Here is a 19,179-nt window from a genome sequence, read left to right as displayed (position 1 = left end):
TGAGAGGGCAGTACAGTGAGTCAATGGGAGACTAGGGCTCCCACCCCAGCGCTCCCACCAGAGACTGGCCTCCCCTCAGTCCTGACAGAGAGGCTTCGTCCTTGGAAACTTGCAGCCCCTGAAGGGCAGGGGGCAGTGAGCCTGTGGTAGGTGTGTTTGTGACGTCTCCTTTGGCCAGGTTCACTTACCTTCCCAACTATGACTTTAGGCCGAAATGCACATTAGTATTCCCTACTGGGGGGCTTCCCTGGTGGCGCAGTGATTAAGAATCCGCCTGACACGTGTTCCAGCCCTGGTCCGGGAAGACCTCACATGCCACGGAGCAACTAAGCCCGTGAGCCACAACTACTGAAACACGTGCGCCTAGAGCCCGAACTTGGCAACAAGAGAAGCTACCGCAATGAGAAGCCCGTGCACCACAACAAAGAGTAGGCCCCGCTCTTCACAACTGGAGAAAGCCTGTGCGCAGCAACAAACACCTAACGCAGTCAAAAATAAATAAATAAAATAAATAATTAAATAAAAAATATTCCCTATTGGGGGCTGGGGGTCCAGAAGTTGTGTGGGCACAGAAGTACCACGCCCCTGGCTGTAGGTGGCCAATTTTGCGCATCTGGCGAGGCCAACTGATACGCGCGCGCGCGCGCACACACACACACACACAGTCCCGCCCAAAGCGAGGGAGGTGCCGCCTCCCGCACACACCGGGCACCTCTCTGTGCCAAGCGAATTCTAACTGGGGCACCGGCGCCGCCATAGTTAAGGCGCAGGCGTGGTCCCCTCGAGGTGGGATGGGGCCCCAGCGTGCAGGAGCCTCGCCCCGGTGCGGGCCTCCCCTCCGGGTTTGGGCCAACACCCCGCTCCTCTCCTCGTCTCCAGCGGTGGCGACCCTAACGCCCCCTCCTCCTCCCCTTCGGCGGCCGCCTGGGGCGCGGCACCCGCCCGAGGCGGGGGCGTGGGGCATAAGGTCGCCGCCCAGAGGGAGCTCATCCGGCGGCGCAGACGCCCAGCGCCTCCGGGGAGGGACTTGGCCTGGGTTCTGGCCCTCGGCTTATCCGGGAGGAGCCGAGAGGCTGCAGCTGGCGGCGGCCTGCCCCGGGCGGGCCGAGGTCCTGGGCGCGGCAGCCAGGCCGAGGAGCCCTTCTCGGCAGAACCCGCAGCGCGGGATCAGCGCCGTCTGCTTTCCTCTCTGTCTTCTCCGGGCAAACCGCGGGAAGAAAGCGCCCTCTCTTTAGCGGGCCGGGAGCTGCAGAGCATCGCGGGGCGCGGCCGAGGGGAGGAGAAAACAGAGGGAGCAGCGTAGGCCCGGGCTCGCGGGGCTGCGGCTCCGCCAATCTGCGGGCGCTGACGCGGGGGGCGGCTCCGCGGCGCTCGGATATCTGACCGCCCGGGGAGAGGCTCGGCTGTGCGGGGGCTACGCTCCGGGGACGGCCGGTGCACCTGCCCGGGGACTTCGCCGGACGCTCCGTGCGCCCGCCCCCCCGTTCCCTTCCCCTCCTCGGTCCCCGCGGCCCTGCGCCCTCATTCCCCTCCAGGTCCCCGCCTGCGGGCCGCAGCGTGAGAGAACCGAGCCCTGCCCGAAGGAGCCGCCCCTTCTCCGCCCGGCCGGCCCGGCGCCTAGCGCGGCCCACGGAGCAGCGCAAGAGACTGCGCCGAGCCTCGGATCGGATTGCGCCGCGCGGTCGCCGCCATCCCCCACCCCCACCCCCACCCCAGGCCGCCGCGCCTTGGCCGGGATGGGCCTAAGTGTCCGGCCCCTGCGCGCCTGATGAGCGCGGCCGCGGCCCCGGAGACCCAAGCGGGCCGCTACGTGCGCGGGGCCTCCCCGAGCTGCGCCCCCAGCTTCGCGGACGAGGGCCGCCGGGCCCGGCCGGCTGAGGGCGCGGCCGCTCCGGAGAGGCGAGAGGTAACGGCCCCGAAATGGCCCGGCGAGCGGGCGCTTTGGCGGTGGGCGCCCTACGCGTGGGACAGCCCCGGGACGAGTAGCTGGCCGACGCCAGATGGACCTTGATCCGCGCCGCGGCACCGCATTCGTGCCAAGCCAAGACTAGAAGGGCACGGGCGGAGCGCGCTCTGGGGGCGCCCGGAGTTCCAGGCCCCGCTCGCCCGCCGGGCCATGAAGATGATCCTGGTGCGCAGGTTCCGCGTGCTCATCCTGATGGCGTTCCTGGTGGCCTGCGCGCTGCACATCGTGCTGGATCTGCTGCCCAAGCTGGAGCGGAGCGGAGCGCAGCCCTCGGGGGAACCCGGCTGCTCCTGCGCGCAGCCTGCGGCCGAGGCGGCGGCACCCGGCTGGGCCCAGGCGCGCGGACGCCCGGGGGAGCCCCCGGCAGCAGCCTCCGCCGCCGGCGACGCGGGCTGGCCCAACAAGCACACACTGCGCATCCTGCAGGACTTCAGCTCCGACCCTTCCTCCAACCTCACGTCCCACTCGCTTGAGAAACTGCCACCCGCAGCCGAACCGGCTGAGGGCGCCTTGCCGGGGCAGGATCCCGGCGCCCTGCGACCCTTAGACCCCGGTCACCGGCCGCTGCTCAGAGACCCCGGTCCGCGTGGACCTGTGCCGCCCCCCGGCCCGAGCGGGGACGGCTCCCTCCTGGCCAGGCTGTTCCAGCACCCGCTGTACCAGGCAGCCATCCCGCCGCTAACGGAGGACGACGTCCTCTTCAACGTGAACAGCGACATCAGGTTCAACCCCAAGGCGGCGGCAGCGGAGAACCCAGACTGGTGAGTGGGGCTGCGGCTGCTGAGGTGGGTGCTGGCAGGCCCGACACCCAAGGCAGCCATGCGCCCCTTGAGAATAAAGATCCACCCCAGAAAGTGTCCTTGCACATCCAAGGCGCTGTGTAAAGAGGCTCGGGGTCAGAAACTCGCAGAGGGCGTGGACCCCATGGCAGAGGCCCTGGGAAGGGGAGCTTTGTGGGGCGGGCAGCGTGCAGGCTCTGGGCACTGCCTTTGTCTCCAGAATGACTGCCTCCCTGAGAAGGGCTGCTGGGTGCTTTGGGAGCTGTTTCCTGTGGCCACTGACCTGGAAGGCAGACATGGCAGGCAGGAGCCGGGAAGCTTGAGTTCTGCATTTACAGGAAAGCAGTGCTGGCCTGCAAGGCCCTGGTCACTGGCTCACAAAGGGACTCAGGCAGTGAGTGAAGGTGCTTCCTTGGGAAGCCGCTGCCTGCCAGTGCTTTTGGCAACACCGCTCTGGTGGACGTGTCGGGAAGGTCTGGAGAGGCCTCATGAGCCTTGTAAACCAGTCCCTGAGAAAAAATTATCAGAGGGGCATGCTGGCCCCCATGAGGCGTAACCAAGGGGTTCTCCCCCCACCCAGGCTGCAACGGTGTGACAGCTTCCTAAAAGGCGAGTAGCATCCCCCAGGAGCATCTCTTTAAACTGTCCTGCTTTAAACCCCTCCCCCAAGGCCCTCCTCAGCCACACAGATCAAAATAAGCAGATGCTGCCGCCCTGGGTGGTGAAATATTAACCAACAGCAAGGCCAGGATAAATAAGTACCTGCAAAGGTTACACAGGCAACAGAGGGGAAAGGCCAGGTTTCCAAAACATCTCATAAAATCCCTTCTCCTTTGCAGTTGGACCAGACCCAGTGTTTTCTGTCTAAACACACCAAGGTGTTTGGTGGCCTCTGAGCTTTGTCTGCTGGCCAGGTTCACGGAGAGGCTCAGAAGTTTGAGAGGCAGAACAGTGTGCTAGGCCTGGGCCTCCTTGTAGGAGAGCCAGAGCCCAGAGCCAGTGGTCAGGGATGGGGCCCTTGGGCAGCTTCTCGTAACCCATCGTGTCCACTGTGGGGCAGAACTTGGGGCTGAAAAGGCCTCACTTTCAGGTGAATTAGCGCTTAGACAAGTTCCGCTTTTCCCTCCAGCAGCAAACAGGGCCTGTCCTCCCCCAGACTGGCCCTTTGGCTCAAGAGACAAGGAGGGGCCACGTTGGCAGCAGGTCCTCAATTTGGGCCTCGGCTGGAGTGAGTGCCACTTTCCTCTCTCCCCACCCAAGGCTGCTTCCTGAAAATCAAATTTAGCCTCTTGAATCATTGCCGCCCCCAAACAGCACCCAGCGAAGGTTTCCGCCAGACTGAGCTCATCTGCCCCCAGGAAGCCGGCAGCCCCTCGCACCCCAGGCTGACACCATGCTTGTCAGGCTGTTTCAGTGACCCTGGGACAGACGCGGCGGGGCCTAGCGCTGACGGTCTGGGTTTGGTCTGCTTTAGTTATAGCTGTCTGTGGCATCTCCCAAGGGTAAGTGAGAATTATAGGCCTTCAAATGTATTATTAGTTGGTGGAACAACAGCCACAGAAAAAGTGCGTACGTCGCAGGGTCCTGTCTGAGTAGAGGCACCTCTGAATAAATCCATATTTGTTTGGATCCAAAGTGAAAACCTTGGCATCGATGCCAACTCCCCCATCCATCTCGAGACCTTGCTGTTCTGTTCTTTCCCTGTTGACCTGGGTCACCTTCATTTGTGCAGGCCACACGAAGGTCCTGAGGATGAATTCCTACCCACAGGGGCCGCGGCCGTGGACTCCTATCCCAACTGGCTCAAATTCCACATCGGCATCAACCGCTATGAGTTGTACTCTCGACACAACCCAGCGGTGGAGGCCCTGCTGCGTGACCTCGGCGGCCAGAAGATCACCAGTGTTGGTAGGTGCCCTCCCTGCCCGGCCAGCTCTCCTTGCTGGAGCATCACCTCATGGGCGAGTTATACTGGCAGCCTTCCCAGAGGAGGCGCCTGCAGGCCTTCGATGCTGTCAGTATTTGGGGGCAGCGGGAGGCTGCCTTCTGCTGTTGCAAGATGAGCCAGGCAGGGCCAGACGCCGCCCAGCCAGTCCTGTTGTTCTGCTGGGGGGGGGTGCACCCCGGGTCCCCACCGCGGCTTAAGAAGAGGCACCCCTGGCAGCTGCAGGGAGACGCCTTGGAGAGCTCAGCATCTTCTGGTTGTCTGGGGAGGCTCTGCCTCGGAGCCCACCAGGTGCTCCTGGGATTCGTGTGGGCGGGGAGTGACAAGGGCTCAACTCTATCCAGGGCAGAGCCCCATACACTGAGTGGTTCGGAGGAGACATCTCTGAGTTCTTTGGGATCTGCTGAATCAGAAGTTTCAGGGCATCCAGTTACTGATTTCAGGAAAACGTGTCGGCAGTGGTTTCTGAGTGTGGAGGTTTGATGCCGTTGTTCGCAGGCCTGTAGGCAATTGTTTGTGAAGGTCCCGATTAGTCACTAATAGCTCCAAGGGCAGAGGGGGTGGGCAGAGGCCCTGGGTGGGAGGAACAGTCCCAGGAGGCGCGTAGGGTGGAGGGAGGCCCCAGGAGCATGAGTGCTGGGAGTGGGGGGTTCCAGGCACTGTCTTACTGGTGTCTGGGCCATCCTGAGGCTGAAGGGGCTCTGCTAACCTGGGCTGATGCCCAGGGAGTTGGGAGTTGCCTGCGAGGCTGGCGCCTGGGTTTCCAGAGCTCTTTAGAGGCTGTGTTGGGTGTCTCCACCCGGTGCTGAGCTGTTTGGCAGCACCACCCTTCTCCCTAGCATATGGTTGTTCACCCTGAGAGAGAACTCGCCGGGGCACCATGGTGGTCTCCCCTCCTTCTTGCTGCCCAGGAGGAATCTGAGTGCCTCCCGGCCCCCAGCCCCACCCAGCCCTCCTCCTGTGCTGGAAGGCAATCCATGCGGATGAAGAGGACTGCATGGGAGAGGCCACAGCCGGGGTGTCCCCTTCTCTCCTGAGTAGACGAGGTCGTTAGAGAAACATCCAATGCGATGACCATTTGTCATCTGTTCAGCGGATTCTCTTGAGCACCTCCTGCATCTCAGGGCCCCTTTCCAGGCCGTGGGAGTTGGGGGTGAATCCAGCCTCAACAAGCTTCTGCTGCGTCCTGACCTGCACATGCTGATGGACAGATAAAGTCGAGAGTGATTAGCGAGGAGGTGACCTCCACCTGGGAGGACCAGGTCTTGAATGGGGCGAAGGCTTTCATGATGGAAGGGGGCAGGGAGCGTGGGCCTTTTGGGAAAATGACAACAGCGTTTTAAAATTGGGGTTTAGGGAAGTGCAGCATTCATGGTTGCAGGCTGCTGTCTGCCCCAGTCTCCCATCTGTCAAGTGGGCTCAGGCACATTGCCTCTTATTTCAAGAAGATGGACAGTGCACCCAGTCTTGTACAGTATTAACTCGGGCTTTGTTCAGGGTCTTGGTTAGAGGCAGGGCTGCAAGGATCCCACAGGCCAGCCAGGCTCACCATTCCCCTCAGGGGACAGACAGCCTCCCAGCTCTCACTGGACGTTGCCCTGTGCAGATAGCAGAGCCCAGGAGCCCAGGGAGCCGCCGGAGGCAGAGGACAAGCCTCGGGGGCTCACAGGAAGCTTTGCCCGCCCTGGGCACCCTCCTCCCCCATTCTCCCGGGGGCCTGGCCTTGGGGCACCCCCACCCCCTTTGGTCCTGGGCAGTGGTGCCTAGGCTGCCTGACGTCCCAGAGTTCTGGCTTGCTCTGCGCCTGACAGGGTGACCTGGGGTGAATGCCTGCCCATCTGTGTCCTGTGGGCTGTTTGAGCTGATCTCACCCGCTGGACTACCCTGGCCTAGCTGGTCCTAATCCAGCATGTTCCTTGGGGCCGTGGGCCAGTCAGAGCCCAGGCTGGCATTCACAGGTGCCTGATGAGCATGGGAAGGTTGACTTGGTGGGACCCCGGGTATCATCACCCACAGCGAACAGCAGGCCTGGTGTGTCCCGGCTCCCCCAGTCACGAGTCAGCGTGACTCTGGGCAGATGGGTTAACTTCTGTGGGCCTCCCCGTGTCTCCTGTGGCTCACAGACGTGGTCATATCCTCGACCCTGTAATCTCCAGCTTGCAAATCTGAAATCATAACCCATTTGACAGCAAAACCCGACCCAACATGAACGGACATGGAGGCAAAACCTAAAATGAGGGACTGTTTATAAACCCTTGTTTTTCTCACTTGGGGTGAATGTTCCCATGGAGTGCATTTAATTCCGGGGTCCCCCCGACCCGCTCAGGGCTACAGGATCTGTGGGGTGGATACACCACCTGCAACTCCTGTCATCTGAAATTTTCAAACCCCGAACACTTCTGCCCCAGAGACTTTGAAGACGGGCGTGGGTCCATGAAACCTGCCTCACAGGGCTGTTGAGAGGTTTTGGTGAGGAAGAGGAAGAGGTGGGAGCAGAGGCGAAGCCGTGTCCCCGCTGGTTACCTGTGGGGGGGGCGGCCAGCACTGGGCAAGCTGGAGCCTGCTGAAGGCCTCGACCGGACGCTCACCCCACTATGTGCGGCCTGGTGCCTGGAGGTGCCTGGAGGTGCTCCCAGCAAGTTCACACTGGAGAGAAGGCCCCTCTTCCTGAGGAAGCAGGACATCTTCTCACCTGGAGCCCAGTGGAGCCTCCGGGAGCATGGCTGCAAGTGTCCAGGCCCAGGCTCCTGCTAGGTGGGGAGCAGGAGAGGGGCTGGCCCGGCCAGGCTGCAGGCGTCCCCGGGGAATGCACACCTCCCCGGGGGTGTCTGCCCCCACATCCAGCTGGTCGTTTTCGCTGGACACCCAGCGGCTGAAACAGCAGCCTCTGACTGGGCCCTTGGCTTAGCAGAGCCGCTGGGTGGGTTTGCAGACCGGGGTCCCTGGACAAGAGCTGTCTGCTGCTGGAGGGCCTGCCCCTGACACTGCTGTGACCTGGGGGGGTGCAGCCCTCGGAGGCCCCATGGGAGCCGGGAACCTGCCTTGGGAGTCAGGGTTCAGCAGCGCCGTCCTTTTGAGCTTAAAATGGAAGAAGAGCTAGAAATCCAGCCCATCTCCCAACCCCATCCTGCAAATCAGGGAACAGGCTTCCGGGAGGGCAGGCTTGCCCACGGTCAGCACATCTCTGCCCCCAGCTCTGGGCTGTGTCTGGACCCAAATGGTCACTTCAGTCTTGGAACATGAGCCCAGAAATGGTGTGGCCGTGGGAACGGGTCCTGCGAGGCCCCCGATGCTTTCCCTCAGAACAGTTCCGTCAAGGCTCCCCGTTCAGAGCCCCTTGATCCGCTCACAAAACGCATGTGGCCAGCGGAGATTTCTTTAGACCTGGGCTCCCGGCTGCTTGGTAATGGCTATTAGCCGCCTTTAAAGAGGCTCAGGACCCTGAAGCCAGGCCTGCGGAGGCTTTGGCTGGGCCAGTGGTAGTGTTGATAATTAAATCACTATTGTGCACAATCATGGATGCAAAGAATAAATGACACAATTAACTACTCTGTACTTGGAGTTACTTAAAAAGAAGTCACTCAGCAGGAGAGGATTCGGGCAGCCTCTGGCCTGAAGCACAGACCCCGCAGTTGCTCATCCAGATCAGGACAAAGCCATGGTGGTGCCGAGCAGTGGAGACGGCTCCACGGGACGGAAGTCCTGGGCGCTCACTGACCTGCAGCCCTGGGGGCCGTAGGGCTGCCCTGCCTAATGAGCGGGCTGCTCAGGAAGGTGGCTCTGGGCCCAGGAAGGCTACAGTCCCCCTGCTACCCCGGGGACACCACCACTTCATGCCCCAGTCCCAGGAGCCTGGCTCGACTGACCCGGAGGAAGGGAACTGAAAATGCCCAGTAAGCTGGACGCCCAAGCCCAGGGCCAGAGGGGCCTTCAGTCATCCTGGAGGAAGGACAAAGGCCCCCCTGGGGACCCGGAGAAGACGGTGAATAGCTGAGCTCCTCCTCATCTCTCTCCGCTGTCGGGTTGAAGGTCAAAAACAAAGCCTGTGCGGTGCTGACCCGGCTGCACCCACCGGCGCCTGCTTTCTCCATTTTGAACCGTTGGCAGCCACGGCCCCGGAATCCAGCAGGCGTGTGTTCCGACTGGGTTCCATCTAAGTCCAGGGCGGGAGCTGGTTTCCACCTGGGGCGGTGCTGTGGTTTCCCTTTCAAGTAAATAAGCAGAATTCCCCCAATAAGGGTGAGCTGGATTGTGGCAAATCACAGCGTCAGTCGTAGTCCAGGCTGGAAGCTGTTGCTTCTCAAACATCCTGGGGCCTGTGTCGTGGACTGAAGTCTGGGCTGCACCCCTGAGTTGGGCCGAGGACCCAGGCCGGAGCACAGGCTTACGTGGGGCAGGTGCCCACGGGGCTGGCCCCTCAGTGCCTGTAAATGGACGCGCTCTCGCCTTTCTCCGTGGCTGTGGGGTGGGCGGGGAGAACAGAGAGCCCAGCTGCTCCCGGTGTCACATTCTCCAAACCTGAGCCGTCCTTGGGCCAGGCCTCGCTTCTTCTGGCCCTTAAATCAAGGCAGGGGCTGTGAAAACAGCTGGACCAGCGTCCTGACCGTGACTCCTAAGGACAGACGTTGGTCCTACTTCACAGATGAACTGGCCGAGGCCGAGGGCACAACGTCAGTGGCCCTGCTGGCACCTGGCAGCACCTCCCACATGGAGGTGTCTGTGTGGTCCACCAGTCTCCAGAAGACGGAGTTCATTCATTTAAAGTCAGGGTGGCCCATCCAAATAGGGGTCAGGGATCTTGTTAGGAATGGGGAGGGCACAGGCTCGGGGAGCTTCACGCACAGACCTGGGTCACACTGTCTCCGATGCTGAGTCCAGGTCCCCTTCAGATGGAGCTGCTGACCTGGAAGCAGGAGTCAGGCAGGTGGCCGGGGACCTGGAGGACAGGTCTGGCCTCAGCGCCCATGGAGCCCTGCAGCCCCTGAAACATCTGGGAACTTGGACCTTGAGGTTCTGCCTCTCTCGCCCCTGAAGTCCGCTGACCTGAATGTGCCTGACGCTGTTCCAGGTGCTTCACTGGCGTGACCCCGGTCACCACAAGAGTAACCCCGGGAGAGGGTGCAACGCGTCCCCATGCTCACCTGAGTCCCCTGAGGCACCGACGAGTGGGTCTCAGCCCTGCCCCCAGCCCCATGGGGGAGGCTGGGTGGGTGTGCTGAGCCCCCTTCAACAGAGGGGGCCGAGGTTGGGGCAAGCAGAGACACCGTCTAGGGCGCCAGCTGGGGCCACTGCACACCCAACCCTCCAGTGTGGCACCCTCCCGCCACCTCTGCCGTCGGCCCATTTTCCCAGGCCCCGTCCACCCTCCTCAGCACGGCTCCTCCAGCCCCTGGTTGGCGCTTCCTGACCCTGAAACATCTGCCTGCCCCAGGCCTTGGTCCCGGACCCTCACCACTCCACCGCCACGACCCTCATCACATTTGCACCCATACCCTGACCTAACCCCACAGCCTCAGGCCACCGCTACCCGGGGGTCCCCCCAGACCCTGAAGCAGCGCATCATCAAGCTCACGGGCCTGCCCCAAGGCAGCAGGTGACCCTGTATTCTTTCCTTCCTGTTGCAGCCATGAAGTCGGGGGGCACACAACTCAAGCTCATCATGACCTTCCAGAACTACGGGCAAGCACTGTTCAAACCCATGAAGTAAGTGCCGGGCCGGTGGGGGTCAGGTGCGAGGGGCTGTGGTCGGGAGTGCGCAGGTCGTGTGATCTGTGTCTCAGCCTCTCAGCTCTGCTGTCCTCGCCCGAGAGCAGCCAGACTCTATGTCTGTGAACGCGCGTAGCCCTGCCCGTAAAACTTTATTTCTAAAACTAGTGGGCCAGCTGATTTGACCCCCGATCCCTATTCTAGATAAAATAGAAACTGTGCCACCAAAATCAAAATGAACCCCTCAGTGGCATCTGAAAACTGTGGGGATGGTGGAGAAGGAACATTTGGAAGCCAGACTACTCCAGAAATGAGCACCTGTGGTTTGTGATGTCCACTCTGATGGTCCTGGGGCTTGCTTGTCCTGCATGGGCCCAGGTTGTTTGCCATCTTTGGTTAGTTTCAAACAGGGCCATTTTTGCACTGTTGAGACGGTTCATTGTTTTTAAAGCATGGGTTGCACCCCCAAAAGCCCATGAGGCCATTCAGGTCATGTGGGGCTGCTGGGCTGGGTGGGAACTGTGGCAAAGCTCCAGGGCATGGGCCCCCCGCAAAAGGAGCAGCTATCTGTGACCAGGGCGGACGGCCAGCCTGGTTCACACAGGACAGAACCCCAACGTTCATGAGGGGTGATTTGGGTGAGGTGAGGCCTAGGCTGCATGTGGGCTCCTTGGGAAGGTTCTGGAGGGGAGGGGGCTCCTCATAGAACTTTCTGGCCACCGTAGGCTCCTCTGTGCCCTCTCAGACTGGAGCTTGAGTAGAGAGGGGCCCCTTCCAGGCCTCTTGATGTCGCAACAGTGAGTATGGAGCTGTGCCGGGAGGAGGGTGTGCCAGGCGGGGTCGAGCTCGGATGCTGCATTGACGGCCAGGTGACAGGTGGGCCTGGACCCCTCCCTGGCAGGAATCCGGGATAATAGCCGAAAACCACAATGTCTTTGTCGTCCCGTCGGCCACACAGGCCCCCCGTCTCGGTGGTGTATTGTCCACAGTCCAGTAAATCGTCTCCAGGTGCGCCCAGAGCTTTGTAAGTTGAAGATTCTGAATTAATTAGGTGGCAGTATTTTTCCTCTGAGATCTTGAAGGATGTGTGCTGAGAGGGTCTAGAGAGAACAGCCCTGAGGTGGGAGGTAGAGCCTGGGGGGCCTGCAAAGTGTAATTTACGTAGTATGTGCATGACCATTTAAAGTTTTTTTTTAATTTATTTATTTTATTTATTTTTATTTTTGGCTGCGTTGGGTCTTTGTTGCTGTGCGCGGGCTCTAGGCACGTGCGGGCTTCGGTAGTTGTGGCGCGCGGGCCTAGTTGTTCCGCGGCACGTGGGATCTTCCCGGACCAGGGCTCGAACCTGTGTCCCCTACATTGGCAGGCGGATTCTTAACCACTGTGCCACCAGGGAAGCCCCACCATTTAAAGTTTAATGGTATATGTTTTTAATAGACATTGAAAAATATTTAAATAGTGCATTAGCCCATGAGTTGCTGAGTATTCTTGCTTTAGTGTTAAAGATTTTTTAACAGCTTTATCAAGATGTAATTTACATATTTCATAATTCAGCCACTTAAAGTCTACAGTTCAATGGCTTTCAGTATATTCACGGGATTCACGGTGCATCCATCACCACAATTTTAGAACCTTTTCGTTCCTCCAGAAAAAAACCTTGTCCGATGTTGCCCTCCCTCCAGGCCTGGACAACCACTACTCTACTTTCTGTCTCTGTGGACTTGCCCGTCTTGGAGTTACACGTAAACAGAATCACACACTATCTGATTCTTTGTGTCTGCGTCTCTCACTGAGCATCATGTGTTCAAGGTTCATCCGCGTTGTGGCCGGTGTCAGAGCTTCCTTCCTTTCTGTGGCCGAACAATACTCCACAGTGTGGATGGACCACATTTTACTTGTACTTTCATCCGTTAATGGGCATCTGAGTTATTTCCACTTTTTGGCTGTGTGAATAATGCCGTATGAACATTCATGTACAGGGTTTTGGGTGGACATGTGTTTTCATTTCTCCCGGCTGTACGCCTGGGAGTGGAATTGCTGGGTCACATAATAACTAAGTGTAACTGTTTGAGGAGCTGCAGACGCTTTTCCTGGGCGGCTACGTGACGTGTAGCCCCACCAGCCATGTCCACGTGCTGCTCGTCAATACTTGTCTTTATCCGCCTTTCTGGTCCTCGCCATCCCGGTGGGTGTGTGACATGGTGTCTCCTTGAGGTTCTGACTCATAGTTCTCTACTGACTAATGGTGTCGAGTGTCTTTTCACGTCCTTGTTGGTCATTTAGAGCTTCTTCGGAGAAGCGTCTGTGCAGACCCTTTGCCGTTGTTTGGTTGGTTGTCGTTCCGTCAGTGCGTTGTAAGGATTCTTTATGTACTTTGGATATAAGACCCTTATCACATACGCGGTGTCCTCTGAGGCACAAGTTTCTCACTTGGAGGATGTGGGGTTTAACTACTATGTTGTTGCTCATGCGTTTGGTGTAGTATTTAAAGTTTAATATCGAAGAATGTACATGCTAGGTAATAGTGGTGCAGGTGATGTGTGTGGCTGAAGTTCGGAAGCAGTGATGGATCCACGGTGACAGCAGGTCTGGCAAGGCCATTGCTGTGTGACCTCCAGTAAATTCAGTCCCCCTTACTGGGACTCAGTTTATCCATCTGTCAACAAAAGCATTGTAGGAAGAGGTTTGAGGTCTAAACTCTATTGGACTGGTTTAGGAGACAGGACACCAAGTTTATAGAAGGAAGCCGGGAGGAGCTGGTGTTTGGCAAGTCAGGGTGGGGCTGGGCAAATGCACCAGACTGTACAGGCTTTGCAACAGGACTCAACCTGCTTCTTGCAAAGGAAGCGTCCAGGTGTGCCCGTAACACTAGCTGTGACCACCTGCTGGCAGAGATATGCATTCAGTCACCCCACGAGCACTGAGCCCGGCCTGGCCTCCTGCCAGGTTCAGGGAATGCAGGCGTGACTCAGGCCCGGCACTGCTGCTGGTTAGGGCGGGACAGAGAGCAGTGTGTCTGCTCCACCGCGCAGGGCCTGGTCCTCGGTGGGTGCTACACGTACGTCTGCAGAACGAACAAGAGAACGAGCCACTGACGGCAGACGGGAGACTGAGGGCTGGTGAGCACTTGGGAGGCAGCTGGAAGGTTTCTCAGAAGTGACCTCCAGCTGAGGCCTGAGCACAAGTGTGACGGTCAGGCGGACAGCACCCCAGGCCAGAAGGCCGGCCTGGAGGAGGCGGCACATTCCAGGACCGGGTGGCTTCTACGGTCTGGAGGACCAGTGCTGTTGTGCAGAGGACTACATCACACGGCTGTTTATACTGAGGTTAATTTAAGTGAGATGAAGTTACGACCTAGTCTCTCGGTCACACCAGCCACACCTGAGGCATCAGCGGCTGCACGTAACTGGTGGTGCCGTGTTGGACACGCCCAGCATCACAGAAAGTTCTGTGGGACAGTTCTGTGTTTGAGCACAGAACTCGAGGGGAGACGAGTCCAGGCAGCTGGAGAGGGGCAGGGGTCAGACTCTGCAGGGCATCTGGGCCTGGATGTTTGGATTTTTTCCAGGAGTGTCAGTCAGCCACGTTATGCGGGGAGGGTGGGAGGGCTTACTGGGTGTCAGATGGGAGGTGCTGGCGTCTGCGCCTGAGGAGGCGTGAGGATGGGGGATGAGCGTGGCTCCTAGAGACACTTGGGAGAGGCAGAACCCCTGGGCACAGTGACGGACGTGGTCGGGGCTGAGAGTGAAGGCTTCTGACCTAGGTGCCAGTGGCCTGCGGGGCCATGTGTGTGTGTGTGGGGGGGAGGGGTCCAGGCAGGGAGCAGGTGCACGTGGAGGCCCCTAGAAGGTGAGGCCTAGCCATAGAGAGTATCCTTGCTGTGTGACCTTGCAACACTCCCTCCCCTCTCTGGGCCTCGCTTGCCTTACGCTGCATGAGGCTGGCTTACAGGAGGCTTCGGGCCCCTGCCGTTCTGGGACCTCTGTATCTCCAGTAAGGAAGACAGTAAGTTCAGCCCCGGTGGGGCTCCAGGAGCCACTGCAGTCCCCTCCCCGAGTCAGGCCTTGCTCTCTGATTGTCTGGGTGTGCTGGAGTTTGCAATTGTGACTTGCAAACATTCGAGGGATGATGACTATTTGGTGCACTTGAACAGTGGCTATTTAGGGCGCAACAGCTGAATGCAGGCTGGAAACAGAGCTGCAGCCGCGCTTCTGCTCAGGTCACTTGCCAGCAGGCAACCCATCGCTCCCCGTGGCCTGGCGAGGCTGCTTTAACGGTCCGTTTTCACCAAAACATCCGGGCCGCCTCCTGAGCGTTTGGAATCCGGAGCTACAGCGCCCTCTGTGCCGTGTGTATTTTGGGACCCAAAGCGTGTTCAGACGCAGGGAGGGAAGGAAAGCACACCTGCCCCTGTGGTAGCTCTGAGGGGAAAATAACTCCAACAGCAAGACGACACCTGCAGGACAGACGAGCCGGTCGCTGGGGCTCCACAGACCCAGCATCACTTGCATAGCAGAAGAAGAGGAGAAAAACCCCACGGGCCAGGCTCAGTGAGTCTGAACTGGGTCATTTCGAGTCTGGCTTACCGAGCACTTGTCATGCAGGGCTCAGGAGCTGGGGGGACAGTGGAAGGCGCCCCCAAAGAAGGCACCCCCCTAGCCTGGAGGCAGATGAGGCCGAGGTCGTGGGTGCACGAAAGGGCGCCACGCCAGGCACAGTGCCTCACGGACCCAGACAGGGAGGCCACTGTTACCCCACAGACCTTGTTGTGGACAAGGAGACTGAAGCTCAGAGTGCCCGAGGGCACCCAAGGGCACTGGCCAGCATTAGATGTGGCTGGAGTGACCACTGCACTGTCCCTACTCAGATCTCAAAGCAGTGGCCATCATCGTCTTTGACGTCGTTAACATGTGGGTTCATTTCTGGTTCCTTAATTTATAACAACAGCTGAGCTCTAACCCGATGCGTCCACACTGTGTGAGTGTCCCGGGCTGCCCTCGGGAAGCATCACGACCTGGGCAGCTTAGAGAATCAGGAAGCTCTTCTTCCTCAGTTCCGGAGGCCAGAGTCAGAAACCACGGTGTCGCAGGACCGCCTCCCCCGAAGGCTTCTAGAGGGTCCTTCCTGCCTCTTCGAGCTTCTGGGCGTGGCTGTCGATCCTTGGAGTTCTGTGGCCTGTGGCCAGGTCACTCCCTTTTCTGCCTCTGTTTTCGCATGGCCTCTCCTGCGGGTCTGTGTCCAAATTCCCCTCTTCTTATAAGGACACCAGTCACTGGACTCAGGGCCACCCTGACTCACTGTGACCTTTTCTTAATGAATCCCATCTGCCAAGTCCCTATTTCCAAATAAGGCCCCAGTCACAGGTCCCCAGGGTTAGGACTTCAACGTACCATTTTGGGGGAACACACTTCAACCCCTTCCAACGTCCAGGTCAGACTATATTCCGTGTATACCCGCACCTCTTCCCAGTGCCTGGGTGACGACGGTAGCAAAGAGGCTTCATCTTCACTGTTGATGGATTCGCCCGCCGCCCCGCCTGCCTTGCTCTCCTCTGTATGTTGTATGAGGGGGTCAGTTAGGCCAAGGGCAACTGTCATCAGTGCTGATAAAATCCAACACAATTTTAGCTCTACCGACACTTGTAATTCCCCGCTTTCCCGCCTTCTTAAAACGCACGCTTCTGTTGAGTTGGAACATTCATATGGAAACGCACACAGATGGTAAGCGGATGTTTACAACACACGCCAGTAACCAGGTGACCAGGTAACCAGCACCAGGTCAGGACCAACTGACAGCCCCTAGACCCCTGTGGCCGCTGCAGTGTCCTCCTCCTAGGGTGGCTCCTGCCCCCCACCCCCGGTTCCCGGCGAGTGAATCCCCGCCCCCTGCCCCCACCCGTGCTGCCCGTGCGCCCGAGAGATGCCTCTCCCGTGGCTGGTTGTTCTCGTGGCCAAGTCACATTCCACTCTGTGAAAACCTCCGGTTTCTTCATCCCTCTCCTGTTGATGGACTTGTGGGCGGTTTCAGTTAAAGAATGTTGTTAGTGGGGCTGCCCTGACCGCTCTTGTACTTCTGAGGGCTCGTCTGGGGGGCAGGGCTGTGTCAGGAGCACAGTGCTGGGTGGCAGGGTCGGGCTCTGTTCAGCTTGGCTTCAGTAGAGCTGCTGTCCAGGGCAGCCATCCTGTGGTCTACACTCCAGCAGCTCATTCCAAGGCAGGGTGTGGTGCCCAGGCTTGATGCCAGTGTCTGTGATGGCCGTACACAGAACCTGGACAGGTCACAGGCTGTGAATGACCTGTCCCTCTGGACCGGGCCAGGCCTAACCCCACTTCTGGCCCTTGGGGCCTCACTCCCTTTGTTTGCGGGCAGCAGCTCCCCTCTGTCCTGCTCTGGGAGCCTTGGTCTGGAGGGACAGCCGTGTGTGTGGCCTTGCGGGGGGAGGGGCCTGTGTCTGCACGTCCGTCCAGGGGCTGCTGCCCGCCCTGCAGGGACACATGGCCGCCTCTGCCCACCACGTGCTCCTTGTTCGTGCCACGCCCTGGTCTCCCTGAGGCTACCACGCTCGGCCGCGGCTCTCCACCCCAGTGAGAGCTGTTCCCTCACCTCCTCAGGTTTGTTAGGATTTGACAGCCTCCACTCTGGCCGGCGAAGCCAGTGCCCCTGCAGCTGACACGTCACATTTTAACTTTATCACCACTCTCCTTCAAGGAGGAGGTAATTGAGTCTCAGAGGGTTTAAACGTGAATCAGGCGTGGGAGGCCGGCCCGGGCTTGGTTCCAGGGTCTTGGACGTCAGGTCCCAGGCCTGTCAGGCACCGTGAGGCCGAGGCTCGGCCGGCCGGAGACCCTGGACCCGGGGTCTCTGCTGGTGTGGCGCCCACGCTGCCCACTCCTCCCAGAGGCATTGCACGTGAAGAGGCTCTAAGTACCTGCATTACTTTTGCAAAGAACAGGGGTGTGTGTGTGTGTGTGTGCGCGCGCGCGCGTGTGTATGTGCACGCACGCATCTCCTGGAGAAACCATCCCTGAGCAGCTGTTTGGAGGTCCAGGAGGTCCTCGTAGCCGAGGTGCACACACAGAGGCAGCTGCAGAACCGCCTTCTGGCCAGCCAGCCCTTCTCCACCGCAGACACGCGAGCCGCCCCCCAGCCACAGCCTGGCCCGCCAGGGGGCAGCGCGGGCCTGAGAACAGGAAGTGCTGGAGGGCAGGGCCTCCCCTGGCGGTTTCGACCTCAGCCTGCTGAGCCCTGCTCAGGCCTGGGCTGGGGCCCAGGGGCGTGAGCGGGCAGCCTCACTGAACTGCCTGCCCTCCAGGCCCCGCCAGGGCCTCCCGATGACCAGGATGTCCAGCTGGGTGTGGCGCTCGGATGGGCGCCCTCTCGGCTGTCTTCCCAGCACTTGCACTGCCTCTGGGTTAGTGACACGGTGGCCAGACCACTGCCTGGCCCTGAGCAGGCGCTGCCCCTCGCTGGGGCGCCTCTGCCCTAGGACCGCATCCAGCTGTCGTGAGCACTGGCCCGGGGGAGCCCGCTTGCTACAACCTGGTGGGGTGAGCTTCTCTGGGGCCAACACAGGGCAGGAGTCGCAAGGGACTTGACTCTGTGAGGTTATCTGTCCCTGGAACAGTTATGTGGGAGGCGACTGGAGGGGCTGGCTCTTCCCTGACACCTCCTCCCTCCCCGCTCCCTCCAGGGCTGACAGGCAGAGGGACTAGGGTGGTGTTCTCCGTGGTCCCCACGTGGCCACCGCATCGGTGGACCTGGGGCTCTGTGCCTCGTTATCAAAGCGTGAAACCATAGCACGCTATTTCCACTCATCACTTTTACGAGGAGAGGATTTAAAGAGGCTCCGTGAAACGCTGCGCTCCCCTGGCCGCCAGAGAGGGAGCCATGGCCACGTTTACCTGCAGCACAGGTGCCGGTACAGCCTTGCGTGGTTAGCGGCTATCCCAGCTGAGTGTGTAAAATGCGGTTCTGCTGTCCGTGACCCTGTACTGCGTGTTGCTCTCCAGGGCCGATTTATATATGAGCCAGACGGCGCCTCTCCTACACTTAATCTCTTCTGATGCTCCCGTCAGACATGCCGCATGGATCCTGTACAGCAGGGGCTGGGCTGTGAGCCACAGAGCTGCCTCCTTTGCTGAGGGAGGCAAGTGCCACCTCCTGTGGGCCCTGAGCTCCCCTGGGCCTCGGCGGCCTCGCCTGCAACGGGGGGCACACCAGGCGCACCAGGCACACCAGGCGCACAGCAGGGCAGCCGGGCTGGCTGTTTCCTCCCTGAGCCACTGTGGGATTTAAGTACAGATGGGGTCGCTGGGTCGTTCTGGAACTCTGCACCCCGCTGGCCTGGTCTCATCACCTCAGCTGGTCTCTGGCACCCAGAGTCCCCTTCCTGCACTTACCTCGGGGGAGGGCCCCACCTCCGCTCCGGATCCGGGGCTGCCCAGAGCCCTGCAGTTTGTCTACAACCTCAGTTGACCCCCCCACTGAGCCCTGGGTGTGACCCATCTATGTCTCCAGTAAGCACAGGGCCTAGTGGACCCAGGGGAGCTTCGGGCTCCAAACTCCTGCAGTTAACGTGTACAGCCTAGTGGGGACGCTGTGCGGGGCTCCCGCGGACTCAGAGCAGCACCTGGTGTCTCCACGTGGCCCCTGCCTGAAGGAGCAGGACCTCTGAGCGCCGTCCTGGCCTCTGCACGTGGTGCAAACAGAAAACGTCCAGAGCTGCAGAGCCTGGTGCCCCAGGCTCAGGGGGGCCTCCTCGGCCGGCACAGGCCCTGTGCCGG

At 60.0% G+C, this 19,179-nt stretch overlaps 1 protein-coding gene across 1 annotated transcript in view; it reads left to right on the top strand.

Annotated features, from left to right (window-relative positions):
- The first annotated feature begins 1,028 nt into the window (after window positions 1-1,028).
- FAM20C (FAM20C golgi associated secretory pathway kinase) overlaps window positions 1,029-19,179 on the top strand; it is a 38,374-nt gene continuing 20,223 nt past the window's right edge. Inside the window, exons 1-3 of the mRNA XM_082644922.1 lie at window positions 1,029-2,727; window positions 4,478-4,653; window positions 10,315-10,393. Coding sequence (XP_082501048.1) covers window positions 2,117-2,727; window positions 4,478-4,653; window positions 10,315-10,393 — 866 coding nt within the window. The 5' untranslated portion in view covers window positions 1,029-2,116. The remainder of the gene's footprint in view (window positions 2,728-4,477; window positions 4,654-10,314; window positions 10,394-19,179) is intronic.

Source organism: Mesoplodon mirus (genome assembly GCF_964341445.2).
Source record: "Mesoplodon mirus genome assembly, chromosome: 15".
NCBI lineage: Eukaryota > Metazoa > Chordata > Mammalia > Artiodactyla > Ziphiidae > Mesoplodon > Mesoplodon mirus.
The sequence above is the reverse complement of the archived record's forward strand: the minus strand, read 5'-3'. Positions and strand labels throughout refer to the sequence as shown.